This window comes from Heterodontus francisci, chromosome 6, assembly GCF_036365525.1.
Source record: "Heterodontus francisci isolate sHetFra1 chromosome 6, sHetFra1.hap1, whole genome shotgun sequence".
Lineage (NCBI taxonomy): Eukaryota > Metazoa > Chordata > Chondrichthyes > Heterodontiformes > Heterodontidae > Heterodontus > Heterodontus francisci.
This window is the reverse complement of record NC_090376.1, coordinates 122,655,164-122,679,260: the sequence shown is the minus strand read 5'-3', so window position 1 is coordinate 122,679,260 and position 24,097 is coordinate 122,655,164. Positions and strand designations below refer to the sequence as shown.

The following is a 24,097-nucleotide window of genomic DNA, read 5'->3' as shown; positions in this document are numbered from 1 at the left end:
AATTATAGAGAGAGCAACATTCATGCCTTGGTGACTAGAATAACATTGAATCTGCCTCTAACACCCAAAATCCCCTCAAGACAGCCAGAGAATCTGTTAAACCTGCAAGAAGGTGTTTTAAGTTGAAAGAATTCTGTTGTAGAATGTCACAGCACAGAAAAAGACCATTCAGCCATCACTTCTGTGCTGATGTTTTTCTTCACAGAAGCTCCCTTGTCTAATCCCACTTCCATGTTCACTCCCCATCCCTTTAATCAATTTTTCTTTTAATCAGCCGACTATTTAATTCTCTTCTGAAAGAATTTATGAACTCTGGTGTCATTAATGATTTGCACCTAACAAGTCCACATTCCGATCACCTTATGTGTAAATATATGTTTCTACTCCAAACCCTTCGCCTCTTGGATCCTTTCTTTGATTCTAAGTTAATTTATAGAACAATTTTTTTTGTTCAATATCTATTTTTGGTTGCTTTCCTGACAGAAGAGTAGGGTGTGGAATTATTATATATTTCTACTTTTTTAATATGTATCTATCTGTAAAGGTATGTATGTTTTGTGCATAAATCTAAATGTGTGGGTGTATCTGGATATATCTATATATAACTCTTTCTGTCAATTGTGAAGCACTGCATTTGAAAGTGTAACATGAATTCCTCTGCTTGGTCCAGGTTCCCTGGCGTGCAGTCCACATGTGTCCGAACTCTCATTGAATTCGCAAAGTGGTCCTGGTGTTCAGAATCTCTCCTTGTCACCCCGCCTGAGCCCAGACGGCAAACAGCACTCGCCATTGATGACTCCGCTCTTGACAGACGCAGCGTGCATCAAGACTGACGACGAGGAAGAAATGAGGAGAAAGGTTTGGGATTAATTCCATGCCCCCCCACCCCAGTGACCAAGTCATGTCACGGTCACGATAGTGATAACAATATACTACAAGAAATCAGATTTCAAATGGGACATCCATCATATTTGAGCCTAAGGCACTTTAATTAAACTATAGCCCTAACACACTAATAAATTGTAGCATTGTAATTGAAATGCTTATTTTGGATGCTTGCAATCCAATTTCCTATGGCTTGAAATTTAAGATTTAAATTGTCTCAGGTAATTGACAAAAAAATCAGATGAAGAGAATTTTTTTGCGCAGTGAGTTGTTACAATCTGGAACGTGCTGAAAGGGTGCTGGATGTAGATTCAGTAATAACTTTCAAAAGGGAATTGGATAAATACTTGAAGGGAAAAATTTACAGGAATATGGGGAAGAGAGTAGGACTAATTGGATAGCTCTTTTAAAGAGCCAGTACAGGCACGATGGGCCAAATGGCCTCTTTTTGCACTGTGACTTATATTTTATTTTAACATGGTGAATTGAACAATTCTGTTAAAATACTTTTCAGGAATTTATTTGATATAGCTATGTACGTAAGGATATATTTTATTTTGTATGAATTAGTAAGGTACATTTGGTTCTAAGAAGATTAGATAAACCCAGAAGCTAAGTCCAGGAATTCTGCACCAAACAATGATTGAGAATAAGAAAACCTGTATCGAAACTATATATTCCAGTTGTCAGTAATAATTATTAGAAGCTCATCCTTCGTTAATCATGTTGATTCTTGCCATACTGAGAACTTCATTCCCTTTAACACATTGTACTATAGCTTGTGTTGGAGGTTACAAAGCCAAGTTTATATTGCCTCTGCTCATCCGCTGCTGAAACCCTCATCCATGCCTCTGATTCTAGTGCTCTCCTGGCTGGCCTCCAAACTTCCACTTTCCATAAACTGAAGCTCATTGAGAACTCTGCTGCCCATTTCCTAACTCACACTAAGTCCTGTTCACCCATACCCTCTGTGCTCACTGATCTACATTGGCTCCCAGTTAAGTAACATTTCGATTTTAAAATTCTCCATGGCCTCACCCCTTCCTAGCTCTGTAAATTTCACCAGCCCTGCAACACCCTGAGATCTCTGCACTCCTCCAATTCCAGCCTCTTGCACATCCCATGTTTTCATTGCTCTATCATTGGCGGCTGTGCCTTCAGCTGCCTTGGCCCTAAGCTCTGGAATTCCCTCCCTAACCCTGTCTGAATCTTTCTCCTCCTTCAAACATATCTCTTTGACCAAGCTTTTGCTTACCTGTGCTAATATCTCCTTTTGTGCCTCAGTGTCAAAATGTATTGGGTATTGCTTCTGAGAAGTGTCTTGGGATGTTTTACCATAAATGCAAGTTGTTGTTATACTGTAGTTCTATAAAAAGCATCGGAACAGCTATCCAGTGATTAGTGTGTAATCCTACCTGTCACTCCCAGTGCAGTAATGAGGGAATGCTGCATTGTCAGAGGTGCCATCTTTCAAATGAAAGTTCTGCCCTCTCAGGTGGATGTAAAAGATTCCATGACCACCATTTTTGTAGAGGAGCAGGGCAGCTCTCCCCCCGGCGTCCTGGCTGATATTTATCCCTCAAACAACATCACTAAAAAAACATGATCCTTATCACATTGGTTTGTGTGGGAGCTTGCTGTGCACAAATTGGCTGTTGTGTTTCCTACATTGCAACACTTCAAAAGTACTTGTTAAGCACTTTGGGACATCCTGAGGAGGTGAAAGGCGCAATATAAATGCAAGTCTTTTTATATTATACACATGGAGGCAAGATCATCTAATGAACAATGCAAATAAAATTATAAATCGTCAAACAACTTGAGAATGTGGAAGTCAAAAATCAACATTGGTAATTATCAAAATGTATAACTATAAACTTTTGAAAAGCCCCCTTGCCCCTGAATAGAATCTGAACATATGAACATACGAATTAGGAGCAGGAGTAGGCCACTCGGCCCTTCGAGCCTGCTCCACCATTCAATAACTTCATGGCTGAACTGATTACTCCACATTTCCACCTACCCCCGATAACCTTTCACCCCCTTGCTTATCAAGAACCTATCTACCTCTGCCTTAAAAATATTTAAAGACTCTGCTTCCACTGCCTTTTCAGAAAGAGAATTCCAAAGACTCACGACCCTCTGAGAGAAAAAATTTCTCCTCATCTCTGTCTTAAATGGGCGATCCCTTATTTTTAAACAGTGACCCCTAGTTCTAGATTCTCCCACAAGGGGAAACATCCTTTCCACATCCACCCTGTCAAGACCCCTCAGGATCTTATATGTTTCAATCAAGTCGCCTCTTACTTTTCTAAATTCCAGCGGATGCAAGCCTAGTCTGTCCAATCTTTCTTCATAAGACAGCCCTTCCATTCCAGGTATTAGTCTAGTAAACCTTCTCTGTACTGACTCCAACGTATTTACATTCTAGTTCCAGTTAACCTGTGATAGGGTACATTCTATAGATGATACTCTACTCTCAGAGTGACACTAATTGGATAATCAGGTCACGTGATGGTGAATGTCACAAGTGGAGATTTTCTGATCTCACCCCTGGCTGTGACATCTTCTCTTGTGACTTGCGTGTTTAAGGTAATTTTTAAAAGATTCATAATTTTTTCTGCCATCACAAGTCTGGTAATATAAACTATAATAAGCAACCACGTTGCACAGTACTTTGCAAAGAAATGGAATCTTAATAGCCTATAGAATCATAGGATCATATGAATTAGTCCCACTCCCCAGCCCTATCCCCGTAACCCTGCAATTTTATCCCTTCAGGTGCTTATCCATTTCCCTTTTGAAAGCCGCTATTGAATCTGCCTCTACCACTCTCAGGCAGTGCATTCCAGATCCTAACCACTCGCTGCATATTATGTTTTTCCTCGTCTCACTTTGGTTTTTTTGCCAATCACTTTAAATCTGTGAGTTCAAACTTTGTTTTTTTTATTAATGAGCGCAGGTCAAGTTATTGAAAAATGGCAGAATTTTGAAAATAATCAACTAACATCCTTTTCCTCTTTGATTATGGCCTTGGGAGTTGTGCAGAGCCATTTCCTATTCAACAAAACACCCGTCCACAATTCTGGATGTTAATGGGAAAGGGGCATTGGGAGTATATGCAATGCAGTGATATTCATTCAGGAATGCAAAGTGTGCCATTGAATAAAAAACAGAAACCAGTGCCCCCCCCCCCCACCGGCTTAATAAGCCCCTGCCCACAGCCACTGTTTATCAACAGTGTAATTCAGCTCCCTGTGCTAAATTCTCTTCGTACTCACTAACAATCAAAAACTCAGACTAATAAAACAATCACTTTCAAATTTCAGAGTTTTATTATCATAGTATGATACAGCACAGAAGGAGGCCATTCAGCCCATCATGTTTGTCAGTTCTTTGAAAGAGCCATCCAATCAGTCCCGCTCCCCCCTGTTCTTTCCCCATACCCCTGAAATCTTTTCCTTTTCAGCTATTTATCCAATCCCTTTTTGAAAGCTACTATTGAATCTGCTTCCACCGTCCTTTCAGGCAGTGAATACCAGATCGCAAAAGCTCACTGTGTAAAAATAATTCTTCTCATCTCCCTCTGGTTCTTCTGCCAATTTCTCTGAAGTATGTACTGTATTCTTCTACATTTTCCAGTTGAGAAAGGGAATATATTTCTGCCACTTGAGGCTGCTAGTGCATTTTCTGTCTGATCAGCTGATGCTTATATAAAACCCCTCACCCTTCTCATTAATTTGCTGCTTTCCTCTGATCTCTGGCTATGCCACATGTAATTAGTGCACTGGCATGGAGAATCAAAAAGATATTGATGGTCTGGTCAGATGGGCAGAAAAGTGGCAAATGGAATTCAACCTGGAGAAGTGTGAGGTGATGCATTTCGGGAGGTCAAACATGGCAAAGGAATGCACGATTAATAGGAAAATACTGAGAAGTGTAGAGGAAGTGAGGGACCTTGGAATGAATGTTCACAGATCCCTGAAGGTAGCAGGACAGGTCGATAAGGTGGTTAAGAAGGCATATGGAATCCTTTCCTTTATTAGCTGAGGTATAGAATATAAAAGCAGGGAGGTTATGCTGGAACTGTATAACTCATTGGTTAGGCCACAACTTGAGTACTGTGTGCAGTTCTGGTCACCTCATTACAGAAAGGATGTAATTGCACTAGAGAGAGTACAGAGGAGATTTACCAGGATGTTGCCAGGACTGGAAAAATGAGGCTATGAGGAAAGATTGGATAGGCTGGGGTGGTTCTCCTTGGAACAGAGAAGACTGAGGGGAGATCTGATTGAAATGTACAAAATGTTGAGGGGCCTGGATAGAGTGGAGATGAAGGGTCTATTCACCTTAGCAGAGAGGTCAGTGATGAGGGAGCATAGATTTAAAGTGATTGGTAGAAAAATTAGAGGGGAAATGAGGAAAAACTTTTTCACCCAGAGAGTGATAGTCTGGAACTCACTTCCTGAAAGGGTAGTTGAGGCAGAAACCCTCAACTCATTCAAAAGGAGTCTGGATATGCACCTCAAGTGCCGTAAGCTGCAGGGCTATGGACCAAATGCTGGAAGGTGGGATTAGAATAGGTGGATCGTTTTTGGCCAGCACAGACACAATGGGCCAAGTGGCCTCTTTCTGTGCCTTAAACTTTCTACGATTCTATGAAAAAAATATTTATTTTAATTGTTATGCCCTGAGAGGCCTGAAAATGTTCTGAATCACTGGGAAAAAAGCTTGGCTACTTAACCCAGAAGTGTGGGCGCCCTCTGCAAAGAAAGGGCAAGAACATGCATTTATATAGTGCCTTTCACAACCTCTGGATGTCCCAAAGCACTTTGCAACCATAATGTAGACAGTGCTGCAGTTTAGGGAAATGCAGCCGCCGGTTTATGCACAGTAAGCTCCCATTAATAGCAAAGGGCTAATGACCAGATAATCTGTTTTTAATGATGTTGGGTAAATATTGGCCCAGGCCACTAACTAGAACTCCCTGTGCCTTTCTTCGAAATCGTGGCCGTGGGATCTTTTTCATCCAGCGGGCTGACGAGGCCTCAGTTTAAGTTCTCATCCAAAAGACGGCACCTCCGACAGTGCAGCACACCCTCAGTACTGCACTGGGAATCAGCCTAGGTTTTTAAGTTCAAGTAGCTCAAGTCTCTGAGCTCAACCCACAGCCTTCTGCCTTAGAGATGATGTTTAGCCATGGCTCAGATTAGCATTATTTTTGCTGCAAATCTCTATGGTACCTTATCAAATGAAAATCCATCAAAACCACACCCACTGTAATTCTTTTCTCCTACCTCTCTCAATTTCTTCAAATAATTCTTTAAGTTTGGTCAAGCATGAAATCTGCACTGATTGACCCTAATTAACTCCTGTTTCCTCAAGGACCCAGTAATTTCTTCCAACATTATAGTCTCCATTGGTTCATGAACAACTGAAGCAACAACTAACTTGGTTTTGACTTCCTGTTTGACTGTGAAAGAGGCAAGTCACATTTCCCATTTTCCAGATCTGTGGCACAATCTGCTTTCCACCATACTTTAGATAGTTATGCTCTGAGCCTACAGTTCTTCAGAATTCTGAGATGCAAATCAAGAAGTCCCATTGATTTGTTTGCCTTACATTAGAGTGACCTCATTATTACCATCTCTCCTCTGACTGTTCTACAGCCCCCGCTGATAGGTCTACAATCCAATTATCCTTTGTAAAAAAAAAAAGGTGCAAAGTACTTATTTTGATAGAGTCGACACAGAGTGTTTCAACTTGCAGGGAAGAGCAAAACTAGGGGCCATCAATATAAGATTGTTGGCAAGATATCAAATAGGGAATTCAAGAGAAACTTCTTTACCCAGTGAGTGGTGAGAACGTGGAACTCACTACCACAAGGATGGTTGAGGCGAGGAGTATAGACGCATTTAAGGGGAAGCTAGATAAATACATGAGGGAGAAGGGAATAGAGGGTCATGAGGATAAAGTTAGAGGAGGAAGGATGGGAGGAGGCTCGAGTGGAGCATAATTGCCAGCATGGACTGGTTGGGCTGAATGGTCAGTTTCTGTGCTGTATATTCAATGTAACACCTCTGTCACTCCCACTTCTTGATGCCAGGTTTACCACCTCCATCTTACATGGCCCCATCCTTACCTTGACTCGCCTCTTATGCCTAACATGCCTATAGGAAGCTTTTTTTTATATTGTACTTTCTGTTTTACTAACAAATTTTCACTCGTACTACATCTTGGCTTTTCTAAACTTTATTTTGTACATTTCCCACATATCCTTTAGCTTTGTCTAAGTTTTTGTTCATATTTTTAGCCCTGTAAGCACAAAATTCCACCGTTTATAGTTGCAAATTTGACCTAACCTCCCAATTCATCCTATTAAGTACTTGCTGCAGCTCATTTTTAATATACTTTTGGATGAGAAGTTCAATCAAGGCCCTTTCCACTCCTTCAGGTGGATATAAAAGATCCCATGGCTATTAGTTCAAAAAGAACAGAGGAGTTCTCTCTAGTCTCCTGGCCAATATTTATCCCTCAGTCAACATGATGTGATCATTATCATGTTGCTGTTTGTGGGATCTTGCTGTGTGCAAATTGGCTGCCATGTTTCCTATCACAATAGTGACTGCACTTCTAAAGCAATTCATTGGCTGTCAAGCGCATTGGACCATCCTGAGGTCATGAAAGGCGCTATATAAATGCAAGTTTTTTATTTCTCTCTTTGATTTACACCCTTTCCATCAGCTGCTAGTCCATATGTTCTGTCTGCCAATGTTTCTTTCTATTTAATCTGGGCAATACTGTGCAAATAAACTGACAGGAAGAAGTCAGGTAGCAGCTATTTGATCTGTTGGGTGTGCGGTGTTCTGGATTTTTGCAGCGGTTCCCAGCAGACAAAGCCTACTTTATCGCCAAAGAAGTGTCTACTACAGAACGAACCTACCTTAAGGATCTGGAAGTCATCACAACGGTAAGGAGAAATGCACAATCTGTATTTGTCTGCAATGATGTTCAGTGTGTTCCCATTAGAGCTAAAAAAAAATGGAGAGGAAGAAGGTTTAGCTTTTTGATGTATCTCGGGTGGAAAGCTCGTTTCATTCGATGTTAAGAAGGACTGAACGTGCTTAGCACCTCAATGGCTGAGAGGGGAGTTCCACAGTCTGATTTGTTACTGTGTGTGTCTCGCTGTCTGTGCCTCGGTCTGTTTGTCTGTCTCTGGTCTGTCTGCCTTGTGTGTGTCTGTGTATGTGTGCCTCTGTATGGAGGGGGGGTGGTGGTGGGTGGCTGTGTGTGTGGCTGTGGTGCGATTGGGCTATGTTACTAGCCTAGCCCACCAAAAGTGGGTGTATCTTGGTCTGAATAGGTATAGCACACTGCAGCACACTTAGGCTATGCTGTGCCTGTAGAGTGACAGGGCAGGAAAATTGGTACCAGTGTTTGATTTGATTTGTTATTTACTCTGGTTGTGGTGAGTATTTTTATTATAAGAACTGGCTAGTGATTCATTCAGTAACAGGAAGCTTTGAGTTCGAAATGATTTGAGTGACTGAATGGGGGTTGCAATTTGCTTTGGATAGTAACTTCAAATGGGTTTTACGCTTGCCTGTTATTCAGCTCTGATGATGAATAGCACTGAATATCAGGCGGTATATGGGCGTTGGGGGTAGGGGGGTGGGGGGGGGGGGTGGGGAACGGTGTGGTGGGCAGTTAGAGCCGATAATGATACTGCTCGTTTGTGCTTATCCCACCCAAAGCTTGGGTTGCCAACCCTCTAGAATTGCCCTGGAGTCTCCAGGAAATATAGATTAATCTCTAGGACACTGCTGCTAGCAACACCCAGGAGGTAAATTGGAAAAAAGTGTGTTTTTGGCAGTTTCCTTGACTGTTATTAGTTTATTAGTTATAACAGTATTGGAGATGCAGGAAAAATGTTGTTTGTTTGACTGGGCAGGGCGGTTGGAGGTGGGAAGTCATTTGATTAAACCTCCAGGGATGTGTTCAACCAGAGTTGGCAACACTATCCCAAGGTGAAATGCTATCCAATTGTTGCTGATGTAAGGCAGGGGGTTATTCTTTATTCCTGTTATAACTGCAGAAACGACCAACATTCAGGACTGAATTGAAGAGATGGGTGGAGAGAATGGGGTCCTCAGGGTACACGAACAAGCTGCGAGAATGTGTTTGGAGTAATTCGGTCAAATATAGAAGTGTACAAGATTATGACAGGTTTAGGTAAGATGGATGGTACCATTAGTTGATGGTACAAGGTCTAGGGGACACAAATTTAAGGTTTTGGGCAAGAAATTACACTGGAGGAAGAACTTTTTTACACAGCGCGTGGTGATGACCTGGAACTTGCTGCCTACAAGGGTGGTGCAAGCGGAGACGATCAATAATTTCAAAAGGAAATTGGATGGGCTCTTGTTGGAAATAAATTTGCAGGGCTACAGGGATAGAGCAGAGGAATGGGACTCACTGGATTGCTCTAGAGAGCCAGAATGTATGCGATGGGCTGAATGGCCTCCTTCCGTGCTGTACTGACTCCCTCCATGACTGGTGTAACAAGATTGTTTGCAAACATATGATTCTAGTGTGATTCCACTCACGGGAAAATAATTGAAATGCACTTACCTAAACTGTAACAGTGTTAGTGTAGCCATGTTCAGTCTCATGTAGTAACAAAGAAATTTGCCAGAAGTTTTGGGTCATGCTGTTTACATTCCTCCATACTGGCAGTTCCACAATAAAGTCTCATTTTATTAAAGCCCTACATTAAATATACTGTTAATTCTTTGTGACCCAGAAGCAAACTTGCGTTATTGAAAGATGGAAAAATTAACTTGGTAGAAATGATAGAAATAAGTTGCTGATTACTGACTTTTGGCTCATGTTCACCTGCAAAAACAATGAGAGACAAAGAAACTTGGTTAAAAGTGGCAAAGTTCCATGGAATTTAAAATTGTTTTGTAGGAATAACTTGACGTCTCCCTATCTCTATAACTTCCTCCAACCGCATAGCCCCCAAGATCTCTGTGCTCTGCCATTTCTGGCCTCTTGAGCACCCCAGATTTTAATCACTCTGCCTTTGGTGGCCATGCCTTCAGCTGCCCAGGGCCTAAGCTCTAAAATTCCCTCCTTAAACCTCCCCAACTCTCCACTTCTTGCTCCTCCTTTAAGATGCTCCTTAAAACCTGTCTCCTTGACCAAGGTTTTGGTCATCTGTCCTAATACCTCATTATGTGACTCGCTGACGAATTTTATTTAGTGCTTGTAAAGCACTATATTATGTTAAAGGCACTATATAAATGCAAGTTGTTGTTGTGTTGCAGAAATGGTTAAGGAGCAATCTCGAGATAAATGTTGCGTGTTTTTTTAAAACTATTTTCTCTGCCGTTAATAATTTCTCATACAAATGTTTTGGACTGAACATAGAATTGCTGCCACTAAAGTTAGTCATCAGAACAAATTGATTTGATTCCAAATTGCTTCAAAACAGGAAATTGAATAAAAGGAAAAGATTAGCTTTGACTTCTCATCATTAAATAATTATGCGTTTCATTACAGATGCCTTTTTTAAAAAAACGCAAGTAAATTACATCCTGTCACCATTAGCCTATCCGACAGTGACAAGACTCCATAGTTTAGCTGTTTTTATGTCTCATTTTACTGCATTTTAGAATGTTTCTATTATCTGTTTAATTTGGCCCAATTACTTTGGACATTTGCAGGGTAACAGCCATGAATAGTAGCTCACGTTAATCCCTGGCAATGGTTATTCATGGGTTTCAAGAGATTTTGTTTAAATTTACATGATCACAAGATAGGTCTAGATGACAAAGCCTCTTTTAGCTCACTCGACCTTGTCTTTCCAGACTGTGAACTCCACCATCTGGATTCAATTAACGTTCACCAGTCTGTGTGGAGATGGGGAATGCTTTTGTCCCACAATTTGCTCAAGTTGGGGTACGCCACAGAAAGTAGTTTCATGTGACTGGTCTCCACTCTGGTCCATCCTACACTGGAACTAGTCAGGATCAGTGGTTTCAAAGATGGAGCTCTTTCAGAACTACAGGGTGGCGGGGCAGATACAAGGGTGTAGGAGTAGGAGAATACAGATTTATGGCTGGAATTTTACAGCCCTCCAAAGAGCGGGCTGGTGGTTGGGGGGGGACTGTAAAATTGAGTGGGAAGCCAGTGGGGGGTGGGGGGGTTCAGGGGTTGTGCCATTCTCCACACCTTCCCACTCTCACTGCAATTTTATGCAGAGCAATGGTGGTGAGAAACGGTCCGCCCGCCCCAAGCCAATCAAGGCCCTTAAGTGGCCAAATAACTGCCAATTAAGGGCCTCCTCCCACTGCTGCTGGTATTTTACCCGCGGTGGCCATACAGCAAAGGCCCCCAAGAACACCACCAAGTAAATCCTGGTGGCCTTATTGCAGGCTTGGGGGGCGGTGCCCTCCTGATCTGGCAGCCTGTACTCCACAGAAGGCTGCCCCCAAAACCCCAACTGCCTCCACCCCCACCCCCCATTGCCTCGCCGGGGTCTGGCCAATTATCCCCAGCGAGGCCTCAAAAACTTCCGGTCATTCTGGGGCTGTCCTTCCTCTTGCTTCCAATAGCTGGGTGTAGTCCCAGCAGTGGCCACTCCTCCCAGTGGCGCTGCTGGGACTAAGAGCTGCAGGCCAGCTGATTGGCTGGCAGCTCCATTAGGCGGGACTTCCTGCCTCAGAACTGGAAGTCCCGCCCAAGGCCAATTAAGGGCCTGGGGAGCGAAAAATCCCAGCATGACTCCCCAGGCCCCGCAGAGGCGGGCTCACCCCCGACTTTGCAGCCGGTGGGTGGGGCCTCCCACCCAGTGTACAATTCTGGCCTATGTCCGTATTTACCCGAGACAAGTTCCTTTCCTCAGTTGCTTCACAAGAGGCAGCATCAAGCAGAGGTTAGACTATTGCCCACAGGAAGGGAGAAGCAATATAGCAAATCTGGAGGAATTTTACGGAGCAGCATTAGAGATTATCCCCTTTCTATGATATGGCTAATGGTGTGAGGAAATCAAAATAATAAGGGGCAGAAAATATAAAAATAACGTTTGAAACATCAAGAATTAATCAATATTACACAAATAGTTTGTTTCATATTATTAATGTTCATTTCGTTCTCAAGTGTCTTGGCTTGTATTCCCTCAAGTAGAGAAAGTTAAGGGGAGAACTAATTGACGGTTTAAGATGATTAAAGGAGTTGATAGGGTCGATAGAGAGAAACTATTTCCTCTGTTGGGGGGAGTCCAGAACAAGGGGGCATAAACTTTAAATTATATGTATGGAGTGTACGGCACAGAAATAGGCCATTCAACCCACCTGGTCCATGCTGGTGTTTATCCTCTCACGTGCCTCCTCTCGCCCAACTTCATCTCACCCTATTAGTATATCCTTCTATTTCTTTTGAAAATTTCAAAACTGAGACTGATAGATTTTTGTTGGGTAAAGGTATTTAGGGTTATGGAATGAAGGTGGGTAGATGGAGTTGAGATACAGATCAGCCATGATCTAATTAAATGGTGGAACAGGCTTGAGGGGCTGAATGGCCTCCGACTGTTCCCGTGTGTGTCCCTGTGCCATACCCAGAGAGTGGTGAGAATGTGGAATTCGCCACCACATTGGAGTAGTTGAGACAAATAGCACAGATGCATTTAAAGGAAAGTTGAATAAACAGGAGTGAGAAAGGAATAGAAGAATATGTTGATAAGAGTTAGATAAAGTAGGGTGGGAGGAGGCATTGTCCAGTTGGACTGAATGGCCTGCTTTTGATCTAGAAATTCTATGCAATTCTACATAAGTAGATAGGGCCGGCTGTACAGGCCTTTGTCAAGGCCAGCTCTTAAGCAGGGTCACAGACCTGAAATGTTAACTCTGCTTCTCTCTCCACACGTGCTGCCAGACCTGCTGAGTATTTCCAGCATCTGCAGTATTTTGCTTTTATTATTTGTCAAGGTCTAAATCTGTCTCACAAGTTCCCTGTGTAACCGGTTCTCCTGGTTTTCCCTCTTCTCCTCAGTATCTCCTCAGAGCATCTGGTTTATAATCAGTTACTCTCTACGACATAATGATTGAGATTGGGAACCCTTAGAATTGGCAATTACGGACATAAATCCATCTCTTACCACGCCATGACACACTTTTCATTGTTTATTTCCAGTCAAAGTAATGCATTTTAAAGTAATAGATTCTATCACAGTAGTGAAAAGTTACCTACTGAAATGTACTCCAAATCTGACACTAACCCCGTGGAGAATCTCTTTAATTCTAATGTGTGATTGTGCTCATCTATTGCATGTATTCTTTACAGTAATTGTCCAGTAAGCTCAGTATAGATCATTATACTTCACGCTCTGTTACTGATTTCATTATCTGTCTTGCAGTGTTTTCAAAGTGCTGTGGCCAAAGATGATGTAATGTCGGAACCACTGAAGACATTGCTTTTCTCAAATTTTAATCCACTATACAAGTTTCACACTGGTTTTCTGAAGGAGATTGAGCAAAGACTTGCACTATGGTAAGGCCTGCTGTACTTGGGAAAACATATCCAGGATTCCGCTTGCATGCCCACTGAGATACAAAATTGTTCCATCCCATTCACCCAGCACCAATCACAAGTCATTAAGTGCATTTGCTACTGTCACTTGCTACCAAGATGCCGTGAAACCAAGTGTAAGACTATGCTAAGGCAGTATTCAATTTAATTGTGGAACTCTTTCACTTGTTGCAAAAGTGCATCGGTTAAAACAAGGTAAGTGAAGAAGCCTGGGACTTGTTGTATAAGAGTTTGAAAGGGTTAATGTTTGGGACAGTGTGAGTAATACCTCCCATTATGCTGATGTAAGAGATCACATGAGAGAGAGAAGCAGCATGGCATCAGTGGAGTTAAACATTCTTGTATAAAATTGTATATAGTTCTCCAATATGTAATGAACTAGTTATTGTTGAAACTTAGTGGAGACTCAGTAATCTTTCCCAGCTAGACTAACCAAATATACAACAGAACCCAATTTCTTAGATCGAAACATAGAAGGAAATATAAACCTACTTGCTTGATCAACTTCCCCATTTTCACACATTCTGTCAGTTTGACTTTGACTCTTCCAGTGAATGACTTGAGATAAAATGGAGGTGCCTGATTTTATAGTGAATACAAGCAAAATGGAGATTTAAAAAAATTCAATGATTTATTATGATGTGGAATACGCTGCCTGAAAGGGCAGTGGAAGAAGATTCAATAGTAGCTTTCAAAAGGGAATTGGATAAAAATTTGCAGCGCTATGGGAACAGAGCCATTGGAGTGGGACCAATCGGAGAGCTCTTTCAAAGAGCTGGCACAGGTACAATGAATGGGCTGAATGGCCTCCTTCTGTAGTGTATCAATCTGTGATTCTATTCTAAAGATTCATCAAAATTGGTTTGTCTGTAAGGCTCCTTGTTTGGGGTCAATGGATAGGCATTAAAAAATATTAGGCTTTAAAATATAGTGCTCTTTAAAAAAAAATAGTATTGATCAGAACAATTTACAGCTGGATTCCCATTTAAAGCACAAACACTAGGAATTTTTCTGTAGGTTTTTGTTAACCCCTGGGAGAAATGAAGGCAGAGGAAGTTCTGGTGGGAGCAATTTCCCTGCAGTTTTGCATTGTCATAGACTGCTTTGAATGGCAGGATTTTCCCTGCAGGCTCTGGAACCCCACCATCAGGCTCAAATAGGGGTCAGAACCCCAATTCTTTTGGGAACAGTCATTCATCTGTGATTTTCCCTGAATTGGCCAGTTAGTGGCCAAAGGGCCGGCTCACCGTCCAATCAAGGACAGCGGGCAGTCTCCCAAAGCTGGAGGAAAATTCTAGTCGGCCTCCGACAATAGGCCTTTCACAAGGTCAATTGACGGCCCACTGCTTGCAGATGGGTAGCCTTGCCACCCTCCCCATCCCACCTCTGGGAAAATGAGCTGGGGCGCGATGGAGCTGGGGAACCAGCGCACCGGCCGGTGTTGTGAAATTCCGTGCCTGCTCGCCTTCGTTCCCACCTCAGCAGGGCCTAAAACTCCAGCCCCTGGTGTCTGCAGTGATGACAAGATTCTGTGCCTCAGCCTGTCACAGATTTAAAGTAATTGGCGAAAGAGCCAGAGTACGATGAGGAGAAATATTTTTTACACACTGAGTTGTTGTGATCTGGAACGCGCTGCCTGAAAGGGCGGTGGAAGCAGATAGGGGATGTGGTAGGAATATGGAATTAGTGTAGGATTAGTATAAATGGGTGGTTGATGGTTGGCACAGACTCGGTGGGCCGAAGGGCCTGTTTCAGTGCTGTATCACTAAACTAAACTAAAAGGGAATTGGAGAAATACTTGAAAAGGAGGAAAATGTGCAGGGCTCTGGGGAAAGAGCAGGGGAATGGGATTATTTGGATTGATCTTTCAAAGAGCCAGCACAGGCATGATAGTCCGAATGGCCTTCTTCTGTGCGGTGTGATTCTATGATTAAAGCTTTATTTTTGTTAACTTTCCGAGCAGATTTTTAAAAATACTCATGGCTAGAAAAGGTGCTCTTTCCTGTTTTTAACAGGGAGTAGGGAATCCCAAAGCATGATACACGACTCAACTAAGCACCACATCATCAAATGAGTGTGAAAGCGTTCCTTGGTTTCAGTCATAGAGTGACACAGGACAGAAACAGGCCCTTTGGCCCATCGTGTCTGTGCCGGCCATCATGCACCTATCTATTCTAATCCCATTTTCCAGCACTTGGCCCACAGCCTTGTATGCTATGGCGTTTCCAGTGCTTATCTAAATACTTCTTAAATTTTGTGAGGGTTCCTGCCTCTAGAGGTATGCAAAGGAAACCCGACGTGAGCCTGAATTCCGGACCCGGAAGTCCGACCCGAACCGAACCCGACACGTTGTCGGGACCCGTCGGGGTCGGGTCGGGTGGCAGGCCTTTACATCAGTATATGGGTAAAGGCCTGCTACCCGACCCGCCCCGGTGGGATCCGATGGCCTGTGTCGGGTTCGGGTCAGGTCGGGCTTCCGGGTCCAGCATTCGGACTTGGGTCGGGTTTCCTTTGCATACCTCTACCTGCCTCTATCACCTCTTCGGGCAGTGTTCCAGATTCCAACCACCCTCTGGGTGAAAAAATTGTTCCTCAAATCCCTTCTAAACCTCCTGCCCCTTACCTTAAATCTATGCCCCCTGGTTACACCTCCACTAAGGGAAAAAGTTTCTTCCTATCTACCCTATCTATGCCCCTCATAATTTTGTATACCTCAATCAGGTCCCCCCCTCAGCCTTCTCTGCTCTAAGGAAAACAACCCTAGCCTTTTCATTCTCTCTTCATAGCTGAAATGCTCCAGCCCAGGCAACATCCTGGTGAATCTCCTCTGCAACCTCCCCAGTGCAATCACATGCTTCCTATAGTGTGGCAACCAGAACTGTATACAGTCCTGTCAGTGTCGGATTTTAGAATTTTTAGTTAACTCTCAATGCAGTCTTGTCTGGTTCGCACTTTCCAGCTGTCGTACAGCTATCCTCAGTATCTTGTGTAATGCACGGCTTTTAGACACATTGATCAAATTAGCCGTGCTGCATTCTCCTCTGTAAAACACTTACAAGGTCATTAGTTTTGTAATGGTAGCTTAGCAAACCCTGGTGCAATGAAAACGATTTGCAAATATTCATTATAACACATTAATTGGAAAACTATTTTTAGCTATTTAAGTTTCATCTAATGATCATCTTGAATCAAAGCCAGGAAACTGATCGCAATGACCCGTACCCCATGTTGTACTTAATAGTAGACATGTGAAAACCAGAGCATTACAAATTGGTGCAGATGACCAAAAATATTTAAGGTTTCTACACATTCAGACTTAATTATATCGAAAAATAGTTACTATTTTCAAGATAAATGTTTTGTGTTGCAAGTTTTTTCTGTTCTCTCTTTTCCCATAACCAAGATAGTTTCTAAAAACTAAGTCAGTACAATGCTGTCTTTAAGAATCTCAAATGGTGCACAGACGGAACTGCGTTCCTTAAAACTTGCTAGGATCATAGGCCATTCAGCCCATCGAGACTGCTCCGCCATTCAATGCGATTGTGGCCGATCATCCACTTTAATGCTTTTTTCCCCACACTATCCCCATATCCCCTTTATGTCATTGGTATTTAGAAGTCTGTCAATCTCTGCTTTAAACATACTCAATGACTGAGCGTCCACAACCCTCTCAGTAAAGACATTTTTCCTCATCTCTGTCCTAAGTGGCTTCCCCCTTATTTTGAAATTGTGTCCCCTGGTTTTAGACTCCCTCAACCAGGGGAAACATCTTAGCTGCATCTACCCTGTCTATCCCTTGAAGTATTTTGTAAGTTTCAGTGAGAAATTCTTCAAAAATCTGGAGAATACAGGCCCAGTTTCCCCAGTCTTTCTTCATAGGACAGTCCCACCGTCCTGGGAACAAGTCTGGTGAACCTTCGTTGCACTCCCTCTATGGCAATAATATCCTTCCTAAGGTAAGGGGACCAAAACTGCACACATTTTCCAGGTGCGATCTAACTAAGGTTCTATTCAATTGAAGCAAAACTTTACTACTCCTGTACTCAAATCCTCTTGCAATAAAGACGAACATATCATTAGCTGCCTTAATTGCTTGCTGCACCTGCATGTTAGCTTTCAGTGAATTATTGACGAGGACACCCAGGTTCCATTGTACATCTACACTTTCTAATCTCTTACCATTTAAGAAATACAAAAGGCAAAATACTGCAGATGCTGAAAACCTGAAATTAAAAACTGGAAATGCTCAGCAGGTTAGCCAGCATCTGTTGAGAGAAACAGAATAACATTTCAGGTCGGTGACCGGACTGGACCAAATTGGAGATTTAACAGCTTCTAAGTAACCACAGAGCCAGGGAGAAAAGGAGGTGGAGGAGAGTTAAAAAGGAAAGTCTATGATAGGGTGGAGGGCAGGAGTGATTAAAGGACAAAAGGGATAATCGTTCAAGGCCACTTTAATTCTCTATCCCACTTCCACTCTGTCCTCGGTCTCCTTCGCTGTTTCTATGAAGCTCAACACAAGCTCGAGGAACAGTGCCTTGTCTTTCAATTCGGCACTGTGCTGCCTTCCAGCTGCAAACATAGTGAAAGTCTAAAGCCCATCAAGAATTAAGATTGAAAAGATTGGGCTAGATAACTCAGCTGTCAGCAATCTTGGGTTTTAAATGGCAGTAGATTGGAGGAGGGATTGAAGAGTGGGGGAGTTGAGCAGGTGAACAGTCCGAGGAAGTAAGGGTGATAGAGAGATACACGGTATAACGTAGGATGAATGGGACAACACATTCAGAGCATGAGAGGAACAAGAAAGAATAATTAAGAGAAGCAATACATGAGAAACTAGGAACAAGCAGGATGGATTATAATCTGGGTTAATCTTTAGAAGACGGCAGTATTATGTTTCAGAGAACTATAACAATATTAGGATTTTGAAAACAATATTTAAAGCACTGTAGATTTTAAAAAGTTATCAGATTTTCTAATTTTTATTGATCAGAATTTTACTAATTGTACTTGTGATGAATAACATTGACCTTTAACATTGATAGGACACTTTTGGTATTTGTTTTTAAAAGATTTCATGGTATAATATACATTTTCTTGCTCTGTACACTGACAGGGAAGGAAGGTCCAATGCCCATATTAAAGGTGATTACCAAAGGATTGGAGATGTGATGCTGAAAAACTTGCGTTCCATGAAGGTATGTATCCACACTCTCAACATAAATATTGTTGTATCACTATTTAAAAAGTTATTTTAGAGTGTTTGATTATACATTGACGATAGTGTCAGCCATGGCTCGGTTGGTAGCATCGTTACCTCTGGGTTAGAAGGTTGTGGCTTCAAGTCCCACTCCAGCAATTTGGGCACAAAATCCAAGCTGACAGTCCCAGTGCTGGAGTGCTGCACTGTCAGAGGTGCCATCTTTCAGATGAGATGTTAAACTGAGACCCAGTCTGCCCCCTCAGGTGGACGTAAAAGATCCCACAGCTCCATTTTGAAGAAGAGTTTTCCCAGGTGTCCTGGCCAATTTTTATCCCTCAATCAACATCACTAAAAACAGATTATTTGGCCATTATTACCGTGCTGTTTGTGGGATCTTGCTGTGTGCAAATTGCCTGCTGCGTTTCCTACGTTAAAACAGTGACGACACTTCAAAAGTACCTCATTGGTTGTAAAGTGCTTTGGGACCTCCTGAGGTTGTGAAAGGCGCTATATAAATGCAAGTCTTTCTTTTCTTTGCACCCTTGCTGCAGCTGCCAGCCTTCCTGAGGCCCGGGAAACGTGGAATTAAACTGGAAAATCAGATTAAATCCAAGGCTTCCAGCCTCATTAACATATTTAAAATGCCAACCCACCACCTGGGAGCATGTTGACTTGCCGACCTGTGTCCCACCTCCTAAAACCCGGAAGGCAGCTTCCTAGCACAGGTTTTTGCCCATTACCCCACCCCCACTAGCACCCAATCCCTCCCACCTTAAAATCCCCCCTGTATTTTGTGACTGTGGGTCTCAGGAGGGTAGATGTTTCTTCAACCCTAGCATCCTACAGTAGAAAGGAAACTAACTAGTGCTCAGAATATGGAGCACTCTGTGCTGACTGCTTGTTCACTAGTATGCCTCTGTATATTTCTTCTCTCGGCAGCAACTCACAGTGCACCTGCAGAAACACAGTGAGATTCTGATGGAGCTGGAGAAAGCAATTCGTAATTCACGGAGGCTGGAGGCAGTATGCCGGGACTTTGAGCAGCAGAAAGTCTGCTACCTTCCCCTCAACATCTTCTTCCTGCGACCCCTCCACCGGCTGATGCATTACAAGCAGATTCTGGAGAGGCTCTGCAAGCACTACCCGCCCACTCATGTGGATTTCAGAGACTCGAGAGGTATGGAAGTGAATCCGAGTGGGGAAAAGTTTTCACCACATTCGATGACTCTTGGGCTGGGACAGGCTGGACTGAGAATGGGACGAACGTATGAATGGGACTGGGAAAATGAATGGGATAGGAGTAGGAATGGCACTGGGACAGTACATGAACTAAACAAAGTGTATCAGCTCTTGTTCAGTAAGAAATGCCAAATTTCAAAGTTTCACTTGACACCTTTCATCCCCTCTAACAGTTTTGCCCAATGCTGAAACAAAATTAGAATGTAAATAAGATTATTCACAAATATTAACTGTGTGCAGTATTTGCCTTTACATTATCGAGGGGACATTAGACTTGAGAGAGGGCACAACACAGATTTACTAGGATACTGCTTGCTATGTGGAAATGAAATACAAAGCAAGACTAGAAAAACGTGGGTCTCTCGTTGTTTGAACAATGCAGATTACGGAGCAATATAACAGAAGTGTTCAAAATGGTGAAAGGGTAGGACAGGATAGATAGAGGGAGAAAGTTTCCAGTAGCTGAAGGGTTAAAGATTGTTGGCCATAGATAGAAGATGAAAGGTAAGAGATTTGGAACAGAGAACAGGAGAAACTTCTTGACACAGACTTGTGAGGCTGTGGAATTCACTGAGATAGAATCTATGGTGACATTTAAAGTTGGATTGGATAGGTGGATGAAGGAGTAGGGGTTAAAAGAATTTGGAAACAAGGTGAGTGAAATGTGAATGGGACTATTTGCTCGTGGCGAGAGTGAACACCAGTTCAGTTGGACGGAATGGCCTGTTTGTGTTGTGACCTTTACATATTGGGTGAGATTGCCCAACAACTGTCAACATGGTCAGTGGCGCTGTACATTTCATTGATGTTATTTTGTACATTAACATATTTTACTAATGGTTCCACAGTAGCAAATATTTACAACCTGAAAGTTTATCACTAGATTGGTTCCCGAGATGATGGGATTGTCCTATGTTGAGAGGCTGAGTAAAATGGGTCTGTGCTCTCTGGAGTTGATGAGAGGTGATCTCATTGAAACATACAAGATCCTGAAGGGGCTGGATAAGGGTAGATGCTGAGAGGTTGTTTTCCCTGGCTGGGGAATTTAGAACACAGGGGCACTGTCACAGGATAAGTGGTTGATTATTTAGCAATCCTGGGATCAGCTAACTCAGTAGAGGCTGGGAATCAAGCTGAGCATCTGTCTATTCTGAGTTACACAGGCAATGCATTTACCAAATAAGCCATTGAGGAACTTGGATCTCGGTCTATATCGTGTAGACCCTTGCCTCTGACATGTTGCATGTAGGGTTGCCAACCCTCCAGGAGTTGGAGATTAACCTCAAAGGACAGAAAACATAGCAGCATTAAAAGAGAAAGGGTTTTCTTTCAACACTTTTGTTCAAGGGTTATAAAAATACTGTATGACTGACAAATAAGGATCAGCCAATCGGGTAACAAAGAGTCTGTTCTCTTTCCGATTGGCTGTGGGAAGGTGACCGGTGCAAGGATGGACATGTTGGGCCATCAATGGTGGGGGGTGGGCAGGGAAGCTGGAGGTCATGTGATGAAACCTCCTGGAATGCATCCACATAGCATTGGCAAGCTACATTGTATGTGATGCTGTGTTTCTAGGATGTTCACTATGCCATTGCCCCATTTTATAACACAACAGATTTTGTCATAATGAGGTTGGACTGCATTAATGTCCACTTCCACACACATGTTACATGAGACCGTACACAATACAATGAAAGGCCTGGTTGGGTTTGAACAGGTGAACAGAGCTTGCAACTCGGAACGGGTGGCTGTGTAAATGCTGCACTAAATAAGCACCACGCAAAGCCTGACTTGCACCCAGTGGCAGAAGATGGGAATTTATTCCTACAGAGTGAGTCACAGATAACTCACAAACAGCAGTTCCAAGGGAGTAGTCTGTTGTTTGACAGGTTTGGTGTTAAACCTGCACAGTTCTGTAAGGTATTTCTGTATCTTACACTCTTAAATCATTTATTAAGAAATAAATATTAGCACGTTTTCATTTCAGATTACAGGCATGACTATATTGTCAGGGAAACAGGGTGTTGTCATGGTAAGGACACACAGGAGGGGTTTGTAGTGATGCAGCCAGTGATGGGATCAGTCTGGTGTTGTGCAGCAGGGAATGAAGGGTTAATGTGAAGAAATCAGCTGCCCTTGGTTAAATTGGGAGTCTGACTTCCATTTCAGCAATCATGGTGGTGGGATGAATTATTTCGAAGTGAGTGCTGATTATGCAGAAGTGTGAGATTAATTTAACAAGAACAGAATAATTACAGTGAGCCCAGCAGCTTTGTCATCATAATTCAGACTAACTATAGGGAAGTGAGTTTGATCCAGTGGAATCACAATGCAGAGTTGGGAATGTGGTGCAGAGGCTGAATTTAATGATGTCTCTAGATCATCACAATACACAGTGGCTCTCATGTCAGTTCTGTGGAAAACAGCAGAATTTTGAGGTCTGAAAAATTACAAGCCACCGATTCATTCTAAAAGTCTCTAAATAGCAGCGAATGTGATATCATTCCCTTGTTTTAAGAATGCATTCTCAGCAAAATTGTTTGAATAAATTTGAGGGTCTGTTTAAGATCATGGGGTAGAATTTCCTAATTGCACCCAAAATATTCTTGAATTAATATTGATTTTTATAGTATTAGTACACTTAAAGTTTCGACTAAAATACATTTATATAATCACAAACGTAAAATCTTCCATGAACCAGTGCAATCCTAGTGCAAAGGAAGCTGATTGTGGTTGTTGGAGGTCGATCATCTGAGCTCCAGGACATCACTGCAGGAGTTCCTCAGGGTAGTGTCCTAGGCCCAACCATCTTCAGCTGCTTCATCAATGACCTTCCTTCAATCATAAGGTCAGAAGTGGGGATGTTCGCTGATGATTGCACAATGTTCAGCACCATTCGCGACGACTCAGATACTGAAGCAATCCGTGTAGAAATGCAGCAAGACCTGGACAATCTCCAGGCTTGGGCTGATAAGTGGCAAGTAACATTCGCGCCACACAAGTGCCAGGCAATGACCATCCAACAGGAGAGAATCAAACCATCTCCCCTTGACATTCAATGGCATTCCCATCGCTGAATCCCCCACTATCAAAATCCTGGGCATTACCATTGACCAGACACCGAACTGGAGTAGCCATATAAATACTGTGGCTACAAGAGCAGGTCAGAGGCTAGGAATCCTGAGGCGAGTAACTCACCTCTTGACTCCTCAAAGCCTGTCCACCATCTACAAGGCACGAGTCAGGAGTGTGATGGAATACTCTCCACTTGCCTGGATGGGTGTAGCTCCAACAACACTCAAGAAGCTCGACACCATCCAGAACAAAGCAGCCCGCTTGATTGGCACCCCATTCACAAACATTCACTCCCTCCACCACTGACGCACAGTGGCAGCAGTGTGTACCATCTACAAGATACACTGCAGCAATGCACCAAGGCTCCTTAGACAGCACCTTTCAAACCCACGACCTCTACCACTTAGAAGGACAAGGGCAGCAGATGTTTGGGAACACCACCACCTGCAAGTTATCCTCCAAGCCACACACCATCCTGACTTGGAACTATATCGCCGTTCCTTCACTTTCGTTGGGTCAAAATCCTGGAACTCCCTTCCTAACAACACTGTGGGTGTACCTACCCCAAATGGACTGCAGCGGTTCAAGAAGGCAGCTCACCACCACCTTCTGAAGGGCAATTAGTGATGGGCAATAAATGCTGGCCTGGACAGCAACGCCCACATCCCTGGACCGAATGGAAAAAAAAGGTAGCAGAATAGAATATAATTGTTTCTTTTGTGTTATTAAACAGTATTCCTTGATGCGTTTGAGAGCAGTAACCTGGTTCTGTTTTGGGTTTATCACAAAAAATAAGCATTTTTAATCAGAGTGTCTAGTCCACCACTTGTGAGTCACTCGATTTTAAAATCACTGAAAATCACTTTTAAAAAACCATACTGAGCCATTTAGTAGTTTCATTAGTGTGCACTAAGTAGTTTGATACAACTGAATGCCTTGCCAGGCCATTTCAGAGGGCAGTTTAGTGTCAACCACATTGCTGTGAGTCTGCAGTCACATGTAGCCCAGATCAGGTAAGGACAGTGGATTCCCTTCCCTAAAGGACATTTATGAACCATATGGGTTTTTACAAACAATCCTGTAATTTCATGATCAATGTTAATG

The 24,097-nt window shown here is 42.7% G+C and overlaps 1 protein-coding gene across 2 annotated transcripts in view; it reads left to right on the top strand.

Moving 5' to 3' along the window:
- The window catches only part of farp1 (FERM, RhoGEF (ARHGEF) and pleckstrin domain protein 1 (chondrocyte-derived)), a 274,704-nt gene that overhangs the window by 212,467 nt on the left and 38,140 nt on the right, over positions 1 to 24,097 (top strand). For both annotated transcript variants that reach the window (XM_068034256.1, XM_068034255.1), the window contains exons 14-18: positions 671 to 858; positions 7,766 to 7,855; positions 13,304 to 13,437; positions 18,593 to 18,674; positions 19,619 to 19,856. In XM_068034256.1, coding sequence (XP_067890357.1) covers positions 671 to 858; positions 7,766 to 7,855; positions 13,304 to 13,437; positions 18,593 to 18,674; positions 19,619 to 19,856 — 732 coding nt within the window. The remainder of the gene's footprint in view (positions 1 to 670; positions 859 to 7,765; positions 7,856 to 13,303; positions 13,438 to 18,592; positions 18,675 to 19,618; positions 19,857 to 24,097) is intronic.